The sequence below is a fragment of the Odocoileus virginianus genome, chromosome 2 (genome assembly GCF_023699985.2).
Source record: "Odocoileus virginianus isolate 20LAN1187 ecotype Illinois chromosome 2, Ovbor_1.2, whole genome shotgun sequence".
In the NCBI taxonomy this organism is placed as follows: Eukaryota; Metazoa; Chordata; class Mammalia; order Artiodactyla; family Cervidae; genus Odocoileus; species Odocoileus virginianus.
This window is the reverse complement of record NC_069675.1, coordinates 46019231-46044780: the sequence shown is the minus strand read 5'-3', so window position 1 is coordinate 46044780 and position 25550 is coordinate 46019231. Positions and strand designations below refer to the sequence as shown.

General features: G+C 39.9%; 1 protein-coding gene across 3 annotated transcripts in view; it reads right to left on the bottom strand.

The window, feature by feature from the left end:
• Positions 1-14874, bottom strand: part of LOC110134792 (charged multivesicular body protein 3) — an 81324-nt gene extending 66450 nt beyond the window's left edge. Inside the window, exons 1-3 of one of the 3 annotated variants that reach the window (XM_020889467.2) lie at positions 13628-14874; positions 11187-11326; positions 1747-1862 (exon numbers count right to left, since the gene is read on the bottom strand). In XM_020889467.2, the coding sequence (XP_020745126.1) occupies positions 1747-1862; positions 11187-11326; positions 13628-13853 (482 nt within the window). In that variant the 5' untranslated portion in view covers positions 13854-14874. The remainder of the gene's footprint in view (positions 1-1746; positions 1863-11186; positions 11327-13627) is intronic. The other 2 variants (XM_070479454.1, XM_020889470.2) reach the window with 2 other exon arrangements.
• Positions 14875-25550: the final 10676 nt, after the last annotated feature.

Below are 25550 nucleotides of genomic sequence, written 5' to 3'. Positions count from 1 at the left end.
TCATGCATTGGAGAAGGAAATGGCAACCCACTCCAGTATTCTTGTCTGGAGAATCCCAGGGACGGAGGAGCCTGGTGGGCTGCCATCTGTGGGGTTGCACAGAGTCGCACAAGACTGAAGTGCTGACGCATTTTCCTTCACAAGATTATATTAAAAATCAGTATACTATTTCCTTCAGGTTTTCATGCTTAATAGATTATTTTCACTTTATACTCTTCTTAGTTTCATTTTGAGTTCTCTATTAATGTGATCTAAGAATTTATATTAGACTGAAATGTGTTTAAACTTTATATTTTTGTATATTTGTTTTTACTTGATATTTTCTAATGTATTTAAAAGCTATAGTATTTAAATGTATTATTTAGTTATTTTTTAAAAAAATAAATTCTGAATATTTTTCAATAAATTAGCAATGTTAAGTACTGACTTTTGGCATTATCTCAAAAAAAATATTAATATATTAGAATTATCATTCATTCTGGTATTGCAATCACCAGTAGGGTTGGGGGGAGATCTTTCACCTATACTCTATTTGGGAATGATGGAATAAGACCAAGTGCAATTCTCTTTGGTAAACAAAAGATAAAAATAAGAATGATTTCCTTTTCATAAGAACATGAACACTTAGGCTATCATGGACATTTAAACCAAAGGCATCACAACACGATCAAGATTCTGTGGTAAAGGTGAGAAGGGGAGCTTTGTGGGTAAATGAGGAGATTACATGTGAGTGAGGAGACACAACAACGTCCCTTCTTATCCTCAACTTTTAAGGGGTCCTCCTCCCACAGGTCTCAGCCTATGTTACAAGTGAGCAAAACAAGCACCATGAGGAAAATCAAAGCAAACATGAGCCTGAAGGAGAAAGGTGGGAGAATCGAGGTGAAGCAGTAGTGGAGGCAGGTTTTCTTCAGCCAATGGGTCTCTCACTTGACCACATAAAAGGGACATAGGTAACAAGCGTGTCTACCTACATTAGAAACTACCTAACATGGGGGTTTCTATGTACATATGCTATGCCCTGTCCTCAGCACTAAACAGAACATGCTGTACATGCTAATCCTTCACTAAATATTTATTAACTGGATAATTAAATAAAATTAATTCAAGTTATAACTTGGAGGCACTAGAAATTCAAATAAAATGCATTTTGAAGAACAATGGGATAGTAGAACAATATAATGTGACAGACTAAATACTGGAGATGATGACAAAAAGAAAAACAAAAACGCCTGCAAAGATTCTTGTCTGAGAAAATGAAAAAAAGAAACAGTAAAGGACAGAAAAGGCAGAAAGGACACATGATTTACTAAAGAAAAAGATGAATATGAATTTGAACACTAGGTTTAGGGAACATATTCCATCTGCATTACTCGTAGGGCAGATGGAAACAAGTGTCAAACTGCAAACTAGAAGTTCAAATTAAGGAAGATTTAGATTAGCACAAAGGTGTCACCTAAAGCCATAAATGTACTGAAGTCTCTTTGGGAAATAAAATTGAAACAAAAAAGACCAAAGACATACTCTAAAGAGTCACCCTGTTAGAAACAGCACAGGAGAATCAGATAAAAAGAGATCTGAAAGAAAGTAAATAACTGCCAGTGATCAAAAACTATTAATCAAGCATCCGTGTAACTAACACTGTGCTAAGCATGCTGATTAATTTTCAAACAGGCTTCTAATACCACTGTCTTTATTAAAAACTTCTGGTCAGAACTCAAATTCTAAGAATTGCCATCAACTTACCTGGGGTCACTGGAGCAATTAAACGTGCCTGTACGTATTCCAAATCTCGACACCTTTTTCACCATTTTCTCCCAGTGGATTTTACCCACCAAAGGACTTCTGTCATTTGCGATGACCTATTCCCAAGAAAGAAAACAGAAACTTTAATCACCTAAAATGGCGTCAAACTAACCATTTACATCTATTTACTTTTTCTGAAAAACATATTCTATCCCTAAGTCTTGTTAAGTGGATGATCATATTATCACTGCACTTCTTGTAAGAAAAAGCAGAGGTTCTACTGGAAAAGATCTAAAACACTGTGGGAATTCTCATACTCTGTGGCAGTTACACATAAGGGGATCAAAACCAAATTAAAAAGCAAGCCATATTCTCCTCCATGTAGCCTATTCTCTAGAATTAACTTGTGAAGAAAATGGACCTTGGAGTCATTTCTCTGCTCTGAAAAGAAAAATTTAAAATAACCCAAATAGAGCTTACTAAAAATGACCACGTGTGGGTTCAACAAGTTCAAATTTCACTTTTTTTCTAAAGTATAATTATGGAGCCAAGAGTCAAACACATGTTTTCTATTAAACTATGTTTGACTGAATGCAGATGACACCACCTTTATGGCAGAAACTGAAGACCTAAAGAGTCTCTTGATGAAAGTGAAAGAGGAGAGTGAAAAAGTTGGCTTAAAGCTCAACATTCAGAAAACTAAGATCATGGCATCCAGGCCAATCACTTCATGGCAAATAGATGGGGAAACAGTGGAAACAGTGGCTGACTTTATTTTTCTGGGCTCCAAAATCACTGCAGATGGTGACTGCAGCCATGAAATTAAAAGACGCTTGCTCCCTAGAAGAAAAGTTATGATCAACCTAGACAGCGTATTAAAAAGCAGAGACATTACTTTGTCAACAAAGGTCCGGTTAGTCAAGGCCATGGTTTTTCCAGTGGTCATGTATGGATGTGAGAGTTGGACTATAAAGAAGGCTGAGTGCTGAAGAATTGATGCTTTTGAGCTGTGGTGGTGGTGAAGACTGTTGAGGGTCCCTTGGACTGCAAGGAGATCCAACCAGTCCATCCTAAAGGAGAACAGTCTGTTCATTGGAAGGACTGATGTTGAAGCTGAAACTCCAGTACTTTGGCCACCTGATGCGAAGAGCTGACTTATTTGAAAAGACCCTGATGCTGGGAAAGATTGAGGGCAGGAGGAGAAGGGGAAGACAAAGGATGAGATGGTTGGATGGCATTACCGACTCAATGGACATGGGTTTGGGTGGACTCTGGGAGTTGGTGATGGACAGGGAGGCCTGGCATGCTGCGGTTCATGGGGTCACAAAGAGTTGGACACGACTAAGCAACTGAACTGAACTGAACTGAACTGACTGAATCAATACTACTACTTCTATGGCATTTTTCTTAACAATCATAAAAGATTCTAACATATAAAAAAAATTACCACTAATAAATTCTACATTCTTGAACTTCTAACTTCAAATTTGCAAATAGCTTTCAAAGACAATTAGGATTGGAAGAAGAAAAAGATTTTTTTAAAAAAGAAAACTATAGGTTAACCTTCAAAATATGTAAGGACTTCTTTCTCAGCCTTTCTAATTGTTAATACCTTTTCCCTTTATTCTCTATCTTCCTACTTTAAGGGAATTTCAATAGAGATATCAGAAAAACAAACAAAAATTATATATTAAAAACAAAAATTAAAACCATAAATAACTGAGAACTTAAAGGAAAGCCAAAAATGTCCTATGTCTTCATGAATCCATATATTTGATGTATTTTAAGCCCAGGGTATATAGGCCAAGTTACTTTTCATGAATGTTACAGTACTGATACTATTTAATTCAACATTATAGGACAATACTCTGGGGGCCACTAAACTATCTGGAAGGAAGGGCCATTTCCATTTTCACAAAGCCTCCAGCAAGTGAAATCCCAGGGGAGTGAGTGTGTGCAATGAGTGTCTGGGTGAGGCAAGAGATGGTACAAACACCTCATGTCTGGGCTCTCCGCTGGGAAGTCTAACAAATTTCAAGGGCACCAGGAGGAGAGAAGCTGCATGATGGTGAAGAGTGACTTAAAGTTCACTTTAGGACTTCTCTGGTGGCTAAGTGGTTAAGAATCTGCCTGCCAATGCAAGCGACAAGGGTTTGATCCCTGGTCTGGGAAGATTTCCGCATGCTGAGGAACAACTAAACCCAGTGCACTACAACTGAAGCCCTAGAGCCCATGCTTCACAAGAGAAGCTTGCACACCACACAACTGGCCTAGCCCCTGCTCCCTGCAACTAGAGAAAGCCCACTCACAGAAACAAAGACCCAGTGCAGCCAAAAATAAATAAATAAAAAAGTTCACGTTATGTGCCAACAGATTGCTGTCTAATAACCCTTGCCATATATCACTGATACTATCATTCTCATACCTACAGAGACACACATAGGTATGTAACATTTTGTAATGTAACTTTGATGCTTAATAAATACATTCACAAATACACAACTTAAGGAATGGAACTAATGGCTCTGACAGTACTCTTAAATGAAAATAAAAGGCCTCATGGAGGGAGACATGTATTATCAAAATGCTCAGATGGCTGAGGTAGTCAGGAGGGCAATTTGAGGACATGGTCTTAGTAGGTAAAAGTGCTTTCTAAGGAGGTTCACACAGGTACATTACCCAATAAGTTCCGAGCCTCCACAGTTTTCTGTTGTCTAAAAGTACTTTATAAATTTTATCTGAAGAATAAGGGAGATCCAAGAAGACAGGTTTTTCTCTTCTCTTCTCTTCACTTCTTTTCCTACCACTGAAGAGTCAATATGGTAGCTCTTTTATCCATTAAGTAATCAAAGAAATCTTGACTTCTTTTTCAGATTACTCAGGTTTAAAAAAAATCTCTGTAAAATCATATTGCCATAGTCTCTGTTGTTGTTTTCAGTAACTCCCCTTTCACTCTTATCTCCTGAGCAAGGCTGCAAATAACCCAAACACTTCAGGTCTGTATTTACAATGACGCTGTGTCAAGGGGTTTATCAATTTAGGTCGCTATAACTGATATAACCATCCCTGGTTATAGCACAGGCAACAGAAGTGTGTGAAGAGCAATGGGAACATCCCTGAAGCAGGTACATGGCAGTGTTAAACCCCAGGGCCTTATTTATGCAAGCTTTCTAACATCTGCTTTTAAGAGTTTAATAATTCCTGACTAACAGAACCACATAAAAATGAAAAATCCCTTAGGCATTGCAAAAAAAAAGAGAAAATTTTATTTGCCTCTACAGGTATAGTCAAAGTTATGGTTTTTCCAGTAGTCATGTATGGATGTGACAGTTGGACCATAAAGAAAGCTGAGTGCCAAAGAATTGATGCTTTCGAACTGTGGTACCAGAAAAGACTCTTGAGAATCCCTTGGAGTGCAAGGAGATCAAACCAGTCAATCCTAAAGGGAATCAGTCCTAAATATTCACTGGAGGGACTGATGCTGAAGCTGAAGCTCCAATACTCTGGTCACCCAATGAGAAGAGCTGACTCATTAGAAAAGACCCTGATCTGGGAAAGATTGAAGGCAGGAAGAGAAGAGGGCAACAGATGATGAGATAGTTGGATGGTATCACCAACTCAATGGACATGAGTTTGGATAGACTCCGGGAGTTGGTGATGGACAGGCTGGCCTGGCATGCTGCAGTTCAAGGGGTCGCAAAGAGTCGGACATGACTGAGTGACTGAACTCATTATTTTACTTCAGATTACATAGGTTATCTAAAGGCTCCAAGTCTCTGACTTCTGTTAGAATGAAAATTCCTTCCCCAGCAACATGTCACCTGGGATGTTTTCTGACAAACATTAGCATAACTAATACCTGGTTATGCTATTGCACATCAATGTTCTTGGGTCCAGTTACATATAAAGACTTCCAATTTAGTGTATTTAAAAATATACTTTTTTCCAGGAGAAAAACTACTAAATTTTTCCTAGTACTAATTTTCCTGGATTCCACTTCATTGTCTAAGAGTTCTTTAGGATCTCTCAAGATGGCAGCACCATTACAGACCACCTAACTTATTAGTTGGGAAACATAATCTACACTAACATTTTTTATTGGCCCACACATTTTAGTAAACCAAACAGTAAGCTGTTTTATGGCACAGACTGTAGGTTACTCATCTTTTTTGCCCTCATCACAAGGTTCAGCTGGCACACATTATATTTCAATAAATATTTGTTAGATGGTTGGATGAATGGATGAAACCAGTGGTTGGCTGGAAATGTTTAACTATGAGCTCTTTAGAAGAAAATGGAAGTCCTGATTTCTGTCATTTATGAATTTCCTCCCACACAGCTGATTTCAAGTTACTAAAGTGATATTTCTAAATGTGGAATTGGGAAGAGATGTTAACAATCGTCCTTCATGACGCTGGGTTCAGCACATACTGGAAGAAACTGAGTTGTTCAGTGTGAAACACTAAATTCCCATATTTTCTGATGACAAACTTGTACAGTCCAGTTAAGCTTCCAAAGAGAAACCAGGTCTCAGGTTATTGCTGGGTTCCTTCCACATGTATTACATTTGTATAAGAAAAAACCTACATGTTCTTGCCTATTTTTCAGAGGTGGGTTTTATTACTAATCAGAACATTTGTTATATGCCTTTTAATACTGTCAATCCTCATACAACATGGAGGCTAAATTAAACAACTCTATATAAAAGGAGTGTAGAACTATGGCATTTTCTGCATCTCTCAATATTGCATTATAACAAGGAGTTTTCTACTTTAAAAAAAATCATAGGCAATCTAAATATATATATGCAAATTGTATAAGATCATTAGGTGAAGATGATTAACTGATAAAACCAAAACTCAACAGCATTTAATTCTTTGGTAGCCTCACTAGCTTTCTTTATGAGTAAACACAAATAAAAGCTTTTCACTAATACAAAATAAAGGAAGACTTACCAAGTATTTCACCTTTACATTGTGTTACGAGAGCAATAAATAAGTTAATTTCCTTGAACAAAACTACTATCTAGGAGTAAAAAAATAAAGTTTTAAAACAGCTAATAACTCCTTTCAGCCAATCAGGAACTATATTAACATAATAACTTCAATAAATATTGACCTAAAGCTTTACTTTAAAGCATATGCTTTTCATTGCTACCTCAACTACAGTGATGCTAAATTTCTTATGATGTGACAGAGCCAGTAGAGAACAGATAGCACAGTCCAACTTTGAACTTCTTTGAACAAAAGTCAAAATACAGGAATAGAAATGTTAAGAACAGGATAAATCCATAAAACCCATAATGTATGCTAACTTCTTCATTTCAGAAGCCTATGTACTATTCCATCTGCCTCTCTGAGCAAGAATATAATGAAAGAAAAGAAACTTCTATTTGTGATGTTAAAAAGATTGGATGGCAGCAGCATCAAAGAGTCTACACAACTGGGAATAAATAACTAATGAAAGATACAAGGTTAGGTTAGGAACAGAGCAGGAAAACTTAGAAAGTTAGAAAGAGCTGACATAAAAAAGATGATTTGGTTCTTTCATAAATTACATAGTGTATTATTGGTAAATATGTCCTATATGTACTGCTGCCTTAGAAACTAAAACTAGTTCTTTTCACCTCATATTACAGAGAATATAGGAGAACCATGGAAAAGTTTCACATGAAAAGAAGTATAGGGACTTTCCTGATGGTCCAGTGGCTAAGACTGTGCTCCCAATGCAGGGGGCCAAGGTTTGATCCCACATGCAGCAACTAAGAGTTTGCATGCCACAACTAAAGATCCTGCATGCTGGAAAATAAATAAATATTTTCTTAAAAGAAGTATGCTAACATTTTAATGTAAGGCTAATTCATGAGTGCTAATACATCTTAAAACAATTAACAGAAAGATATGAAGACCATCAACATGTATGATTCGGAAAATAAACTCATCAGTTACTGAGAAGACAGAAATCATAGTGTGTACTTAATCGCTCAACTGTGTTCGACTCTTTACGACTCCATAGACTATAGCCCACCAGGCTCCTCTGTCCACAAGATTTTCCAGGCAAGAATACTGGAGTGGGCTGCTATTTCCTTCCTCATAATGGATACAGAATGAGCTAATTAAATTACAGAAACTAGTTTTTCCTTTTGTAGTATCATTCCACATGCAGTGTCACTGAAAAAAGTAATCAATCAATCTAGATTACCAATCCATTCCAGAAAAAGAATGAATTAAGTAATGGAATAGCTAAGTCATACACCCATTTATGTTGGGCTTCCCTGGTGGCTCAGCAGTAAAGAATCTACTTGTAATGCAGGAGATGTGGCTTTGATGCCTAGGTCAGGAAGATCCCCTGGAGAAGGAAATGGCAACCCACTCCAGTATTCTATCCACTATTATATCACAGTGGAGATAGTCAAGGACAGGAATTCATGAGATCACAAAGAGTTGGACATGGCTTAGCAACAGTATTCTGTTGTCCGAACAACAACAACCAGTATTCTTGCCTGGGAAATCCCACAGACAAAGGAGCCTGGAGGACTAAATACAGTCCATGGGGGTGACAGAGTTAGACATAAAGTGGCAACTAAACAACAACAATATCCATTTATTAAAGTCACTTTTCCCCCTAAATCAGTATACCGAGAGATCCCTTCAATAACATAATATATGAAGTATAAAGTGCTAATTACCAATTATATGCTACCTAATTACATTTTTCTTCAATAAACACAGAAGGAGAGTATAATTCATCTGAGTAAGAAAATGATATTAGAAACCTGGGAGGGAAAATAAAAAGAATTTTGATATGCTTAAATATTTCTTACACAAGCTACCTAAAATAAATGCAATATGAAGAACACTAAATTGGTTGGGTTCTATACACCCTCACAGATTAAAACAGCAACAGCAGCAATGACAGAGCAAACTGAAATGAGTCTATTTCTTTCAAAACAAACAAAAGATTGATAATTCAAATAGTTAAAAACTGAAACCCTGAATGCTGCCCTTCACAAAAGATCAAAGAGATATAACCTGAACTGAAAGAATGACAAGCAATTGAGAGAATATTTCTCTTCTGTTTTGAGTAGGTGTTTTCAATTAAAAACAACAACAACACAACTTTCTTTTAAGAGCCAAAGTGTCTGTGCCGATTAGCTTAGCTGGTGAGTTCAGTGCTGAGGACACTGTAACTGAGGTTTCAATCTCAGTCTTCTCAGTTGTCCTGCCAGAGACTGTTCTTTCAACCCAAGCAGCCATTTGACAGATGCAAGCCACTGGCCCAGGGGAACACAAGCCAGACAGTGGTGATCAGTGCAAATCTTTAAGGTCACTGGAAAAACTGTGTCCTACTGCACCATTAACTATTAACACTTATGAAGTTTAAAAAAACATTCTCAGGGAAAAATAACTCGATGATAAGAATTTATAACATTAACATTCACTACCATTCATTACTTGTTCTTGACTTCATTCAAATGTCACATTAGAGAATTCTTTGCCACTCTCTTGTCTCCTGACTCTGCTTATTTGTCTTAGCACTTACCATTAACTGATGTTATATTAAATATTTATTTAGTTAGCACCTCCCTCTCCCAACTGGAATGTGAGTTGCCTCAGAGAGCAAGGAGCTAGGCTAGTGTATGTTCTTGTGTATCTCTGGCCTTGTGCACAATTAACTGATGAATAAACTGGATGAATTTTGTAATGTATTAAGGGAGTTTAATCCATGTTTATCTTTAATGCGATATCAAAAAATAATAGGTCATTTAGAAGCTAAGACTATGTTGTAAATTAGTGAGGCAGAATGTGTTTGTTGTCTATAGACAACACTCTATACACCAAAAGAATTTCCAGACTTTTGCCGTAGGTTTTCCAGTTTTCGAAGGTGTTCAGCCTCTTTATCACTCATCTCTATGGGGCTGTTCAATGACAAACATGGACAAACATAACACATAGGGCAGTGGGACTGGCTGTTCAGTTCAATCTCAGTAATAAAACTGAAATTACCAAAACCAAACCCACAAGTCTTCCTCAATCAGACTATCAGAACTAAATATCTGGGAAAAGAAACAATAACTATTTATAAATTAAGGCTTTAAAGATGCTACAGTTTATTTTTTCATTACCAATAATATAACAAAGAAATAGACTAGAATTTGATGGATAATGTATAGATAGTACCCATACACTCCTCCCAGTTTTTCTGCTTGCTGAATTTTAAAAATGTCAAATTATTAATAGATTATCTGGAGGATAAATGGTCAAATACCGTAGGAAGACTGCAAGTAAAGGAAAGGTCATGTGATATCCAATGCAATCACCTAAAGAATTTCCAAACATCAACAGTTTGGGGACTACTATTCTATCTTCTTCAGGTGTAAATGTATTTATTTGAGGCCACGTGCAATAGAAAATCTGTCCACAATCATATTGCAAATCAGTGACAGGACCAGATTCGCAGCTAAGGTCTCTCAACTCTCAGGTTTTTCTACCTTATTTTGCAGTCATTGTTCTCAAAAAAGAAATATGAAGCAGCAGCCATTTTGTTTCCTAAGCCCTGAACCAAACTTTGCCAACCCCAATGTGAAATGGCAAGAACACTGGACAAGAAATCAGGGGACCTGGGATTTGATCCTGGTTCAATAACTATAATTTTAGCTGAATTAATGTTGTTATTTATTTAAGATGTTACTTTAAGTGAAGTTACTTTTTAAAAATTTAAATAACTTTAGACTTTCTCTCAGCAACGTTTATGAAATTACATGTTCAATACTTATTTTTCTACTTTACAGAAAATACACAAATGATATTGTGTGTCCACTCATTTACTATGAGTGATACGTAAACCACCGTTTCAGAAGCATTAAAAATGATTTTTTTTAAGGCTCTTCATAGCTCTAAAATTCTACTTGCTAACTAACTCTCACAGTTTTGACAGCATAAGAGCCAGGGTCTAAAATTATAATCTTATCAATTTCATGAGCAAAGGAGTAAGCCCCCTACCATTTCCCACAACACTGCTTCTTCTATAGGCACACAGTTGGCTATTTCCCTAACAGAAGAACTCGTTTACTTTTACTTTAGGGTTTTTTCTTTACAAACAAAAATGATTTGGATCACTGAATAAAAACTGGGAGAAAAAGCACAAATCACTAAATAAAAGGAATACATGTGTTTCTTAATGAAGCTCTGACAACAAAAATGGATTTGCTTCTCCTGATTCTAAACAGTCCAACTTTCTTTCCCCACCACTTCCCTTCCCCCACTCTTTAATTAATGTTTGTTTTCCTTGTTCTGCAAAACCTCTTAAAGTGGACACTGAAGTCTCCCCATGAGAACTGATTATGTCTAAGAAAGATGACACAAGTACACAGAAGGGTCACCAGCTGGTGACTACTATTTTGGTAACAATTATTTCACTTCTATCACTGTTTCTAATACCTGAACCAGCCAGATGCCATCTTTTGTGTCTTCTACAAGCTCATAGAAGTGCATTTCACCACTGAAATTGGTACTAGAAACAGATTCAGATGCTTCTTCTTCTTTGAGTGCAGAATAAAGCTCACCTTCCATCAGGTCACCTGAAGAAAAGGAAAAAACATTAATAAGATTTCAAAAATCTCATGTTTCAATAATCAATTCTATTTTATATGATGTCATTGTACTTTCACTGCATTCTACAGAAGAGTAGAACACGAATACATCTGTTTAATATTCACACATTCATTAATTATGTAAGAACCTTCTATGTGTCAGGCAAAAATGAACAAAACAGACCTGAGGTTATCACATAATTCATTAGGAAATTACTGAATTTATATCAGCCCCCAAAGCCATCACAGTATTATTTAGTTTGTGTCCAGGTATCAAATTTTTAAATAGAATGATTTATATACTTCTGACTTACAAGAATTAGAAATGGGTTTACAAAATTGACCGTCATCACCTGCATAAAATAGCAACAAGGCTTATGTGACTTAAAGGTCAGATACAAAAGATTATCTGTAAGAACAAATTTCATATTCATACACACTTACAGTGTAAATTTATAGTTTGTACCATCAAATAATAAGAAAAACACTACCATCAAATTAACTTTTGTCAACTGTTCATAAGGCAAAAACAAGCGCCATATCATGATAGCAGCAAAACCATTCACAGCAAATACTTAAATTATAAAGTTAAACTGCTTTATAAATTGTGGGATGTGCTATAAAACATGGGATCTGAGCCATACTTTTGTGGGCTGTTAAATATTATGTGCACTCTTTGCATGCTCAAAGTTACAAGCATTTTCAGGGCCAAAGGAAGGCAATGCTAAATAAAATCAAAATTAAAAGAAAAAAATGTGTTATCAAATCACTTTATCATGAAAAATGATTTGGCTTGGGCAGTTAAGGCACTTTTTATCTCTAAACCTAGAGAGTTTATTTATTAGAGATCTTTTACCTTACTCTATTCCCTGTACACTATATCCCTGCCATGGAATAAATAAAAGTAATCAAAAACCAGTCAGTAAACAAGAGGCACAATTTTATGCAAATAACACACAACTTTGTTTTCTTTAAAGAAAAAATGTATCACTTTTACAGAAAATGTTTCCTCTTCTGTCCCAGTAATGAACCTAACCGTAACCAACAAACATGTGGGTGCTAAAGTCCTCTGAAGTTAGTATTCTTGTCTACCACACTGCATGGCTGTAAGATACTAAATAAGGAAAAAAACTGTCTTATAAAAGACACACAGCTGACAGATATACCTGAAACAACAAAAAAGTTAACTATCAGTTTCAACTGCTTCCTACAGCAACCCAAAAATGCCTTTCTCAAATTACAGTAACCCCCACCCCCCCTTCCAGGAAGTGTATCTAAACAAAGATATATTTTGTCCAGGGGTGAAAAAAATTAAGCGTATTTCTCACTCAAATCCTACCCCAAAACTAACAGTTACTGCAATTGCAAGCGTTAACATGTTAAAAGTCTCTTGGCTTAGTTCTATTTCTCAACCCATTTAAGTTGATACAGCAGTGCCTGTGGTACAGAAGGGAAAAAACAGTTTTCATCCAAGATACAATTAAAAAAAATCATTACAGAAATAGAAATAAACTATTTCAAAACAAACAAGGTAGGCATTCCACAAAAAATTCACCTTATTTTCACCAAATTTAAAGTATGAAAAGCTAATACTGCGCCACGTACACTTTCTCCAAATTTAAACTCATTATTTCAAATTTAAATCTTAAAAAAAATGTTTTTCCATTTAATTTGGCATCTGACGTTCACTAAACTTACTGTGGTAACCATTTCATGACATATGTAAATCATCATGCTACACACTTTAAACTTGTACAGTGCTGCACGTCAATTATATCTCAATAAAATTGGAAGAAAAAATAAAATTGAAATCCTAGGCCTAAATGCTTCTTTGATATTAAATATTTCAGGAATGTTTTTCCCTCCGGGTAACTTGCTATTACTACGGTGACAAACGCTTCGATCCATAGACACCGTTTTGGGGGTTCTTCTTTTCTTATAGCCTTATGAATTTCAACTGACAAATCATGCTTTCCAGTTTGTGACTGGTTGACATTCCCGAATTTTGAGAAAACCACTCCATAAACAACGCTAAGAAGCTGCACTTGAAACTTATTTTAAAATAATCTTAGGAAGACACGCCAACACCCCTACAAATAACTCCAGGCCCCTTCTGAAAACTGGGGTTTACTCCTTTTTTTTTTTTTTTTTTTTTTTAGAAAAACTGGACAAAGAAAATCTAGGCGGCTCTGGAAGCAACCTACTTAACCCTTCGAGGTATCGACTCATCCTGGGAGACTACCCCTCTCCCCTACGAGTAGAGGGGACCCTCGGGGAGCAGATACTTGCCTGACTTTTCCACCAGTTCCCGGACATCCTTCTTCTCGGGCAACCCCGAATAGCCCAGCCCCCGACACTCCAGGATGGTCTTCAGCTTCTTGAAGCTCAGCGCCACCGGATCCACCAGCTGGGTGGCAAAGATGCCAGTTTCATACCACACAATGGCCTCAAAAAACCTGGCCAGGACGAAAAGGACCAGAAAATAGAGGAGCAAGAAAAAAAGCTTCAGCCACATCTTCCCCTGCGTCTCCTCTCTTTTCAGAGAGCTCAGAATACGGAGAGGAGAAGGGTAGACTCGGGGAGTGCGTGGGCGAGGGCACCAGCTCGCCGTGGGGTCCCGGCTGCCGTCACTGCGGGGCCATCCCCGGCGGGAGGCAGGTGGACCGGGGTGGGTGGGGGGTGGTATGTGTGGGGGTGAGGAACAGATGACCAGGGGCAGAGAGGCAGGGACTCGCGAGGGGCCTTCCTGTCAAGAGGCGAGAAAAATAAAGGGGGAAAAAAACTAAAAAAACTCCATCAATTAAACCCCGATAGAAGGGCGGCGCGGGAAGAGCCCGCGGGGAAAAACAAGAGGAGGGCCGTTTCCCCGGGCGGAGGGGCACTGATCGAGGTGGCGGGATCGGCCTTCCAGCACCGTGATCTTAGGGAAGGGGGAGGCAAAAAAAAAAAAAATCATCCAGGTCCACAAAGGAAGCGGGGGTCGGGCTGCAGACCGGGGCCGGACGACGGCGGGCCCAGGAGGCGGATGGGGTCGGCCGGGCCGAGGCCAGGCTCCAGCGGCCGCGGTCAGGAGGGCGCGGCGCTCGGACGGGCCAGGCCCGGGGCCCAGCGCGGGGAGGAGCGGCCGCTGCAGCGCCGCACCCGGCGCCCAGGCCCCAGGCCCCGCCGGCCGCCCAGGCTCCGCGAGAAGCACGGCGGACACGGCGACGGCGGCGGCTCCAGGTTCGCTCAGGCCGGCAGTCTGCGCCTTTCAAGCGGGCGGGCACCGCGACGCGGCCAGGCCCGGGAGGGGGCGTCGCAGTCTCTGCAGAAGGAAATGGGGGCGCGCGAGACGACGGTCCGGGAGGGGGGAAAAAAAGCAGAAATAGGCCCCGGACGGCTATCGGGCGGCTTCCCGGTCACGAAAGTCCCGCCCGGCTCGGATGGGAGGCGCGGGTCTCGGCCGCCGTCTCCGACGCCCCCGCCACCTCACGAGGCCGCGACCGTCGCCTCCAGAGTAGAGGATCAGCTGCGGCCGCGGCCAGAGCCGAGACATAACAACTGACGTCGGCTGCGGGGCGGGGGGGAGGGCGGGGCCAATGGGAGGGCGGGGCGAGGGCGGGGCCAAGAGGGGAGCGCCCGCGGGCGACTTTGAGGGACGGTTGCGGGGAAGGAACTGGGCGACTCAGCCTAGGGGCGAGCAAGCAGAGCCCATCCGCAGACGCGGTGCGTCCTCCAGAGCGCTCCCGAAGTTGCCTCTCCAATGTCTTTTGCTCTCGCCTTTCTTTTGCCTTGCACATGTTTTAGTGATTGATCTTGTCTGAAGGTTGGACTTAGGACTGTGTCGCTTTGTGTATTTTTCGGTAAAAACGGGGCAGCTAATTCAAACTAGTCAATCCTAAAGGAAATCAACCCTGAATATTCATTGGAAGTCCTGATGCTGAAGCTCCAAATACTTTGACTATTTGATGCGAAGAACCTACTCATTACAAAAGACCCTGGTGCTGGGAAATTTGAGGGCAGGAGAAGGGGACGATGCAGACCGAGATGGTTGGATGTCCACACTGATTCAATGGACTTGACTTTGAGCAAGCTCCCTGAGATAGTGAAGGACAGGGAAGCCTGGCGTGCTGCAGTCCAGGGGGTCGCAAAGAGTCAGACATGCAAAGAGCGACAGAAGAATTATCTTCTTAAAATAGGTAAAAATCAAAAGGTACGTTTTTGCAGAGTCCTGATTAACTGGGGAAATCTTGGCACAGTTGGTTTGAGGTGGTAGAAGGTGAAACCTGAAAAACAATGATTTGCCATCTTTAGGTGAGGATATAGTAGCTTGTGCTTTTATGTGTTGGAAGAAGTTCGGCCAAAAGGAGAACCAGAATTAGGCCCACCAGTCCCTGTCCATTTGAAGGCCCTCCTCACTCCTTGCCTTTTCAGTCTCAAGAGTGATAAAAAGCCAAGTATTGAAGCACTGAGTTCCCAGGACAAGGGGTTGTTGCCTGTGGATATGTACCAATGCAAAGTTTCCTTGCCATTTTCTTTCCTTACCCTCCCTGAGTAAGGCACCACTAGCAAGAGGAACTTGTATGAAATGAGTAACGTGGTTGAGCACACAGTAGGAGCTTCTGTATTTAACCCCAATAGAACGTACTCTTCATGTCAATCTCTCTGCCAATCTTGAGGGAGAAGGGGATTGCATACATAAAATCAGTAAGGCTGGCTTCTACCAGCCCCTTTATGAGGGAAAAAAAGACCCAGAAATTACAAGAGAAATGTTAGCTATTGTGCAAAGCGATCGAATGTCTTGAACTAGGGGTGAAAGTTGTAGGAAGAATGGGGGTTTGATCTGCAGTCTTGGAGCCAATTAGGAATGGAAGGCAAAGAATAGTCTGTGAGAATGTATCCTCAGAGTACCCTTTTAAAATAAAGGAAGCAAGGGCATCTCAATGTCCAGCCGCTGGAAGAGGATTTAGTAGGGACTGACACAGGGCAGGGAGAAAGAATCAGAGGAGTGTAGAAATGTATGATCAGCTCTTGGCCTCTGCTTCTGTGTCTTAACTAGCCTCAGTGTGGCTTTGTTTCTGGGGCTGGCAGATCAATGTGGGAGACTGTATTAGACGTTCTAAAATGCTTGGTTCTGAAATTTCAGAATCCTTGGGCATGTCACAGTGATGTTGTTACTGGATAATAATGCTGTCCAAACCCTGACATATAAAATGAGGTTCTTCACCTCAAATTGTACTCACTGGTAAGGAAAGACTGACCAAAAACTCAAATACAATTATAAAAGAGGGGCGTGTGTGTTCTAAGTAGCTTCAGTCCTGTCTGACTCTTTGCAACCCTATGGACTGTAACCCGCGAGGTTCCTCTGTCCATGGGCTTCTCCAGGCAAAAATACTGGAGTGGGTTGCCATTTCCTGCTCCAGGGAATCTTCTTGACCAGGGATTGAACCTGTATCTCTTATGTCTCCTGTATTGGCAGGCGGGTTCTTAGAGGGGCAAGTGGGGAAAATTGAGGTGAGGACTGGAAAGGAGTTATTGAAGAACACTTTTGACATTTTGTGTTTAACTGCATCCCTTCCCAACAGCTGTGGCCTTGTTCCCTCAAGGTTTAGTTCAGTTCAGTTCAGTAGCTCAGTTGTGTCCGACTCTTTGCAACCTCATGGACTGCAGCACACCAGTCTTCCCTGTCCCTCACCAACTCCCAGAGCTTACTCATACTCACGTCCATCCAGTCAGTGATGCCATCCAACCATCTCATCCTCTGTCATCCCCTTCTCCTCCTGCCTTCAATCTTTCCCAGCATCAGGGTCTTTTTCCAATGAGTCAGTTCTTCAAATCAGGTGGCCAAAGTATTGGAGTTTCAGCTTCAGCATCAGTCCTTCCAATGAATATTCAGGACTGATTTCCTTTAGGATGGACTGGTTGAATTTCCTTGCAGTTCAAGGGACTCTTAAGAGTCTTCTCTAACACCAGTGTTCAAAAGCATCAATTCTTCGGTGCTCAACTTTCTTTATAGTCCAACTCTCACATCCATACATGACTACTGGAAAAACCATAGCTTTGACGAGATGGACCGTTGTTGGCAGAGTAATGTCTCTCCTTTTTAATATGCTGTCTATGTTGGTTATAACTTTCCTTCCAAGGAGCAAGTGTCTTTTAATTTCATGGCTGCAGTCACCACCTGCTGTGATTTTGGAGCCCCCCAAAATAAAGTCTGTCACTGTTTCCACTGTTTCCCCATCTATTTGGCATGAAGTGATGGGACCGGATGCCATGATCTTAGTTTTCTGAATGTTGAGTTTTAAGCCAACTTTTTCACTCTTCTCTTTCACTTTCATCAAGAGGCTCTTTAGTTCTTTGCTTTCAAAAAATGTATTTCTTTATGTGGTCACACAGGGTCTTAGTTGCAGCATGTGGGGTCTTCACAGCGGCAAGTGGAATCTTCAGTTGCAACATGCAAACACTTAGTTGTGGCATGTGGGATCCCATGAGGACGATTTCAGTGTCCACTCTGCCCAACTGGGCAGATTTAGTAGAATTTCTGTTCAAAGACCAAGATGACCAAAGGATGTTTGGATTATTTATTGTTTTTCCTAACCTGATTTTTCTAACAGCTAGCCTGCTAGTCTGGGTTCTTGATTTTACATCTCAGATTCTGTTCATTTGTGGGATAGCTGAAATGCCTTGTCATTTGGTATTATGGCAAATGCATGGGAACCAGAATCAGAGGGCTTGGTCCAGGATAGACTAATATCTACTATTGTGTCACCTTGTTAAGAAGTCACAAGATGGCTCTAAACCTCCTTTTTGTCACCTATAAAATAGGATAGGCTGCTTACCCCATGAAGCCATTTGCTATAAGGATTAAATAAGGCAGTGAATGTAAAATTGCTTAGAAACAGACATACTGCTTGTATTTAATTTAAAATAAAGAATTAATTTTAGAGAAAGGGAAAGTCAGGGTCTCTGGTTGAGCTGGATGAAATGAGATTATTTAATTTAGGGTCCAAAGAGCCTCTTTGAATTTTATTTTTATCAAAGTGTTAGTTGCTCTTTGTGTCCAACTCTGCAAACTCAGGGACTGTAGCCCACCAGGTTCCTTTGTCCATAGAATTCTCCAGGTTAGAATATTGGAATGGGTTGCCATTTCCTTCTCCAGGGGATCTTCCCCACCCAGGAATTGAACGTGGGTCTCCTGAATTGCAGGCAGATTCTTTACCATCTGAGCTACTAAAGAAGCTCTTTAAAAAAAAAAAATCAAAGTATTATCTATGTCAAAGAACACTTCAAGACTTCAAAATTGGGACAGTTTTGAGAGTGAAAGGGGCAATGGTAACAAAATTATGCCAAACTATCAAGGACAAACTGGGACTACCCCAGGCAAATCCAGATCCTCTGCTTATCCCTTTTCACTCTGATTCCCGTTCCTCAGAAGTAACAGCCTTCAATTCTATTAAGCACTTTTTATCATGTTTACCTTTCTATTTCCAAATAATAGGCTTCTGTTGCTCTTCTTGATTTTTCCATCTTTATACATTATCTATTGATTTCTTACCATGGAAGATGAAGAATGATCTCTTTTATACCCTCCATTCACACACCATTTCCTGCCCCTCATTCCCAATGTGATTATATTATATATTCATTTTTATATTAATGCATCCATATAAATCTTGTTCATGACTGAACCACATCATTTATATTTCCCTTCTGGTGCAATTGTTCATTTTCCCTGGAGTTAATAATTAACTCAAATTTTGGTTTGTTCTATTTTCTAAAGCCCTGTCCACTTATTCATTCCCAAACTCTCTGTCTGAACTATCAAACCACTCAAATGGCTAATTTATCAATTCCACGTGTTATTTGAAATAAACCTGCTGTTCTTGGTCTTCCTGCTCTTGGTCGACTGGTTACCCTCCAGACCAATTACATAGCTGTTATCCCGGGACTACCCTTCACTTCTCTTCTATGTTGGACTCTGTTTTTTTTTTTTTGATCTCATGATTACACTTTGTTTTTTCACTTCCTGGTTTGCATGGAACACAGCAGCTACAGTGATTTAGTAAGAAAGTGAACTTTGGAGTCTTTACACACCTAAAAATTCCTTTATTCTATTCTTATTCTTTTTTTCCAAAACAAAGACTTGGAAGACAAAAATCTTAATACCCTTCACCACTTCACTGATTGCTAACATTTTTGCTGTAGTTGCTTTATCATGTCTTTTCTCTATCTTGAGTAAAAGCATGTTGTTTTCTTAGGGCTTTCCAGGTGGCTCAGTGTTAAAGAATCCAGCTGCCAGTTTTAGAGATGCGGGAGAAGTGGGTTCGATCCCTGGGTTGGGCAGATTCCCTAGGAGGAAATGGCAACCCACTCCAGTATTCTTGCCTGGGAAATGCCGTGGACAGAGGAGCCTGGTGGGCTATAGTCTAGAGGGTCGCAAAGAGTCAGACACAACTGACCATGCACACACACTATTTTTTTTCTTAAACCATTTAATAGTTTCAGTTACTCTTCCTATTTGAATGTATAGCCAAGTATAGACTTCTAAATTGGAAATCATTTCCCCTCAGATTTTTGAAGGTGTTGATCCATTATCTTCTGGCTTCTGTTGCAATTTGACTGTTTTCCCTGTAATTTCTTTGACTACCTAATTACTGTTTTTCTCCGTAAGAAAATCAGACTTTCTGTGTGCCTTCTCCAGAAACATGTCCTGCTGTGATTGTGAGAACTGCCCATCCAGTCCTTTGGCTGTAGAAATGACCTTGTTGACCACATCGTTGGTATCGTGCTGTGCTTTCCAGTGCACTAGGCCATTATCTGGTTTCATCTGCTGGCTCAGTAGTAAAGAATCCACCTGCCAATGAAGGAGACACGGGTTCGATCCTAAGTCGGGAAGATTCTCTGGAGAAGGGAATGGCAACCCACTTCATAGTCTTGCCTGGGAAATCCCATGGACAGAGAGGAGCCTGGCAGGCTACAGAGAGGAGCCTGGCAAGCTACAAAGTGGAGCCTGGGGTCGCAGAGTCAGACACGACTTAGTGACAGAACACACACACACAGTCCATTATCTGCAGGAATAGGCAGTGAGGCATTGGGAGACCTATTTGGAACATAAGCTGGAATCTTCAAAAGGAGAAACCTCTTTTTTGGGAGAGACGTAGCTGCAAAATGTGGTTTTCAACAGAGCTGAGAGGTAGGCACCCTGTGAGGCAGCTCTCTTTGCACGTTGCTGTCCATTTAATACACAGCCCTTCTCCCCTGGCCAGTCAGCTGGCCAGGAGTCACAGGTCCTCTCATCTTCCAACACCAGGAAAAGCAAGCAGGAGGACCCTGTACAAACACTTTAAAGACAAAGGTAAATAAGGGAAGTAAGCAAACAATAAGTGACCTTTCTTCCTGGAGTAAAGTGTTCCCTCCCCTGATCACCTGAAGCTACAATGACACATAGACTCACGATAAGACAGCTGGCATTGCTACAGAGTTTTCCCACCCAGGACAAAATGAAAATGCAAGCCCCTTTCTCAAAAAAGCAGGAAAAAAGTGCCATTGGAGTGCCATTATATAAAGCTTTTCCTTGCTTTCCGTTCTCTGGACCTGTAAATGTGTTTTTAAATTTGTGATTGAATGTATATAACTCTCTCTTGGGCAGAGGATGTGAGTGTATGCTAACTTGCTTTGTGTCTGAATCTTTGTCGGACCCCATAGACTAGCCCGCCAGGCTCCTCTGTCCACAGGATTTCCCAGGCAAGAATACTGGAGTGGACTGCTATGCCCTCCTCTAGGAGATCTTCCCAACTCAGGGATTGAACCCTGCATCTCCTGCATTGCAGGCATATTCATTACCACTGAACCACCTGGGAAGCAGAATATGGAAATGCCCCAGTGAGGAAGGGCAGTCATAGAGAGCATGAGGCTGGGGAGGGGGGCCTGGATACCAGGTGATGGCAGCCGGCTGCCAGGAAATGGGGAGCTGACAGCAGACAAACCTCATGTGAGCAAAAGGCTCCGAGGCCTTGGCACATGCTCCAGTGTTCATCAGATCTCACTTATAAAACACAAATCCAAAGAAAAAATTATTTAGAATTTCAAGATGGCAACAATTAAACTCCAAGCATCCACAAAGTCCTCTGAACCTGGGGTCTCGAGCCTTTGCTTTGTCACATACCCATGAAGCCAGTGTGTGGGATGGACTTACTGAAATCAGTGAAGGTCCAGAAAATCCTTTATTTTTTATCACATTGTGGTATGTCATAAGCTTCTGTAGATGGTTTATTTTTTTACATAACCCTTTCTGGATGCTGTCTGCAAGCTGTAGCTCCTACCCTTTTCAGCCATTCTCTGGCATATTACAGCCCCTCTCAAAGCCTTATCTGTAAAACAGAAATAAAACAATGATCTTGTGATTGTTTGAGGACTCACAATGATTGTTGTGAGGACTTAATGAAGCTGATGAGGCACTAAGCTTAGTTATTGGCTCATGTTTTTTACAAATGGGCATTAACATACATATGTGTATTTACCCACATACATGATACACATACAGCATTGTATGACACACAGGGATGGTACCAGAGTACATGAAAAGTATGAAAAAGTGTTAGTCACTCAGCTTTGTCTGACTCTTTGTGACCCCAAGGACTGTAGCTCGCCAGACTCCACTGTCCATGGAATTCTCCAGGTAAGAATACTGGAGAAGGTATCCATTCCCTTCTCCAGGGGATCTTCCTGATCCAAGGATCAAACCCGGTCTCCTGCATTGCAAACAGATTCTTGACCATCTGAGCCACCAGGGATATATAGAAGGTACTTAATAAATCTGTTTTTTTGGGCAAAGAACATAGATACTAGGAAATTTTTAAAATGTCAGTGTGTGGGACATTCCTGGTGGTCCAGTGGCTAAGACTTCTAGCTCCCAATTCAGGAGACCTGGGTTTGATCCCTGGTCAGGGAACGAGATCTCCCTTGCCACAAGGATGATCAAAGATCCCATGTGCAGCAGCAAAGACTCAACACAGCCAAGTAAATAAAAAAATAAATATCAAAATAAATGAAAAAAAAAAAAAACATAAAATGTCAGTGTGGCGAGTGAATGCTTTAGGTGCAATGCAAGGCAAATATGACTTGATTATTTAAAGAAGAAAGTATAAGAGTGCTTTTAAAAAATTCAAACCTGCTTTGATAGGATAATTTCAAAACTAATCATAGCTGAATTAAGGACATAAAGAAAATGAATGAAGTCCTGAAAACCTTGATAAATTTGATTTCAGAATGAATATAGGAAAAATTTTAAAAGTTGATGCTGGTGAGTGTGAAGAGAAAGATAAGAAAGAACCTTAGAATAGCAGTATTGTTTTCAGTTAAAAGTGAGTATTTTGTTATAAAAGTATGCATTTTTATTATAGAAAACATAGGAAATAAGTATTATCAAAAAGAAAATCTGAAATAGGCACAATCCCATTATTTTCACACAATGAACAAATCTGTATCAACTGATAATCCTACTGTAAGCACATGTTTGATTTCTTTGATTAGCATTTTCATTTTTAAAAATACTTGCCAATTTTACATCTGAAATGACATCTCATTGCTATTTTGGTTTAAATTATGTATTTGAATAATAAATTACTTCTTTCCTCACCTTGTAAGTTTATTGTTCATGTATATTTTTACTTTTTGAATTGCCTGTGTCCTTAGACCATTTTTAATTAAGATGTTTTTGTTTTAAACAATTAGAAAATTTAAAAATGCATTTTAAAAATACAGAAAATGATACAGCAGACACAGAACATCTCTGTGTTTTTCAGAAAGATGTCCTGCTGGGCTTGAGGTCGGGGCTGTATTAATACGATCTGCCATATTGCTAAAAAAAAAAAAAAAGGGTAAAATGTTTACCTTTTTTGCATACTGATATGCAAATGTTTTTTGGCTTTGCTGCATGGCATGTGGGATCTTAGTTCCCCAACCAGGGATGGAACTTGTGCCCCCTGCACTGGAAATTCAGAGTCTCAACCACTGGTGCCTGTGTGCTAAGTTGCTTCAGTTGTGTCCCACTCTGTGACCCCATGGACTATAGCCCACCAGGCTCCTGAATCCTTGGGATTCTCCAGACAAGAATGCTGGAGTGGTTTGCCATGCCCCACTCCAGGGGATCTTTCCAACTTAGGGATTGAACTGGTGTCTCTTATGTCTCCAGCATTGGCAGGAAGGTTTTTTATCTCTAGCACCATCTGGGAAACCCTCAACCAGGTTAATCACTGGACCACCAGGAAGTCTCAAAAATGTTTTTTGTAACATTAAGGAGCTAACCTTTTCCTGTGATATAGTTTTTGCTTTAATATTTTGACCAATTCATCAAAGTAACTGAAAAGAACAGAACAAAAGGAAATTAAATTAAACAAATTTTTTAGTTGGATATGAGAAATAGTTTCTTGAGGATAAAGAAAATAAATGCAGGAGAAGGAAATTATCATTATGGAATCTCTGACCCTCCATCTCTCCTCTATGATTTACATTAAATTTAACTGGCTAGGAAACGGAAGCTAGACCAAATGGTTGTTCATATTTGCCTAGATTCTATGAAGAACTAATTTCAAAATTAGTATGAAAAGTTCTGGGTCACACGGCTAATTTGACTTAATATGTGTGTTCTTCACCACTGTAAGCAGAAGAGCTGTATCTTTGCAAGATTTCTGAATAAGAGGTGCTAACTCTACTGATCCCTGAGTCCAAAATTCAGTACTTGGATGCAATCTCAAAAACGACAGAATGATCTCTTTTCGTTTCCAAGGCAAACCGTTCAATATCATGGTTATCCAAGTTTGTGCCCGACCAGTAATGCTGAAGAAGCTGAACTTGAACAGTTCTATGAAGACCTATAAGACCTTTCAGAACTAATACCCAAAAAAGATGTCCTTTTCATTATAGAGGACTAGAATGCAAAAGTAGGAAGTCAGGAAACATCGGGAGTAACAGGCAAAATTGGCCTTGGAATAAAGATGAAGCAGGGCAAAGGCTAATAGAGTTTTGCCAAGAGAAGGCACTGGTCATAGCAAACACCTTCTCCCAACAACACAAGAGAAGACTCTATACATGGACATCATCAGATGGTCAATACCGAAATCAGATTGATTATATTTTTTGCAGCCAAAGATGGAGAAGCTCTATACAGTCAGCAAAAACAAGACTGGGAGCTGACTGTGGCTTAGACCATGAACTCCTTATTGCCAAATTCAGACTTAAATTGAAGAAAGTAGGGAAAACCACCAGACCATTCTGGTATGACCTAAATCAAATCCCTTACAATTATACAGTGGAAGTGAGAAATAGATTTAAGGGACTAGATCTGATAGACAGAGTGCCTGATGAACTACGGACAGAGGTTTGTGACATTGTACAGGAGACAAAGATCAAGACCATCCCCAAGAGAAAGAAATGCAAAAAAGCAAAATGGCTGTCCAAGAAAGCCTTACAAATAGCTGTGAAAAGAAGAGAAGCCAAAAGCAAAGGAGAAAAGGAAAGATATACCCATTTGAATGCAGAGTTCCAAAGAATAGCAAGGAGAGATAAGAAAGCCTTCTTCAGTGATCAGTGCAAAGAAATAGAGGAAAACAATAGAATGGGAAAGACTAGCAATCTCTTCAAGAAAATTAGAAAGCCCAAGGGAACATTTCATGCAAAGATGAGCACAATAAAGGACAGAAATGGTATGGACTTAACAGAAGCAGAAGATATTAAGAAGAGGCGGCAAGAATATGCAGAAGAACTGTACAAAAAAGATCTTCATGACCCAGATAATCATGATGGTGTGATCACTCACCTAGAGCCAGACATCCTGCAATGTGAAGTCAAGTGGACCTTAGGAGGCATCACTATGAACAAAGCTAGCGGAGGTGATGGAATTCCAGTTGAGCTCTTTAAAATCCTATAAGATGATGCTATGAAAGTGCTGCACTCAATATGCCAGCAAATTTGGAAAACTCAACAGTGGCCACAGAATGGAAAAAGTCAGTTTTCTTTCCAATCCCTAAGAAAGGCAATGCCAAAGAATGCTCAATCTACCACACAGTTGCACTCATCTCACACACTAGTAAAGTAATGCTCAAAATTCTCCAAGCCAGGCTTCAACAATATATGAACTGTGAACTTCCAGATGTTCAAGCTAGTTTTCAAAAAGGCAGAGGAACCAGAGATCAACTGGCCAACATCTGCTGGATCATCAAAAAACCAAGAGAGT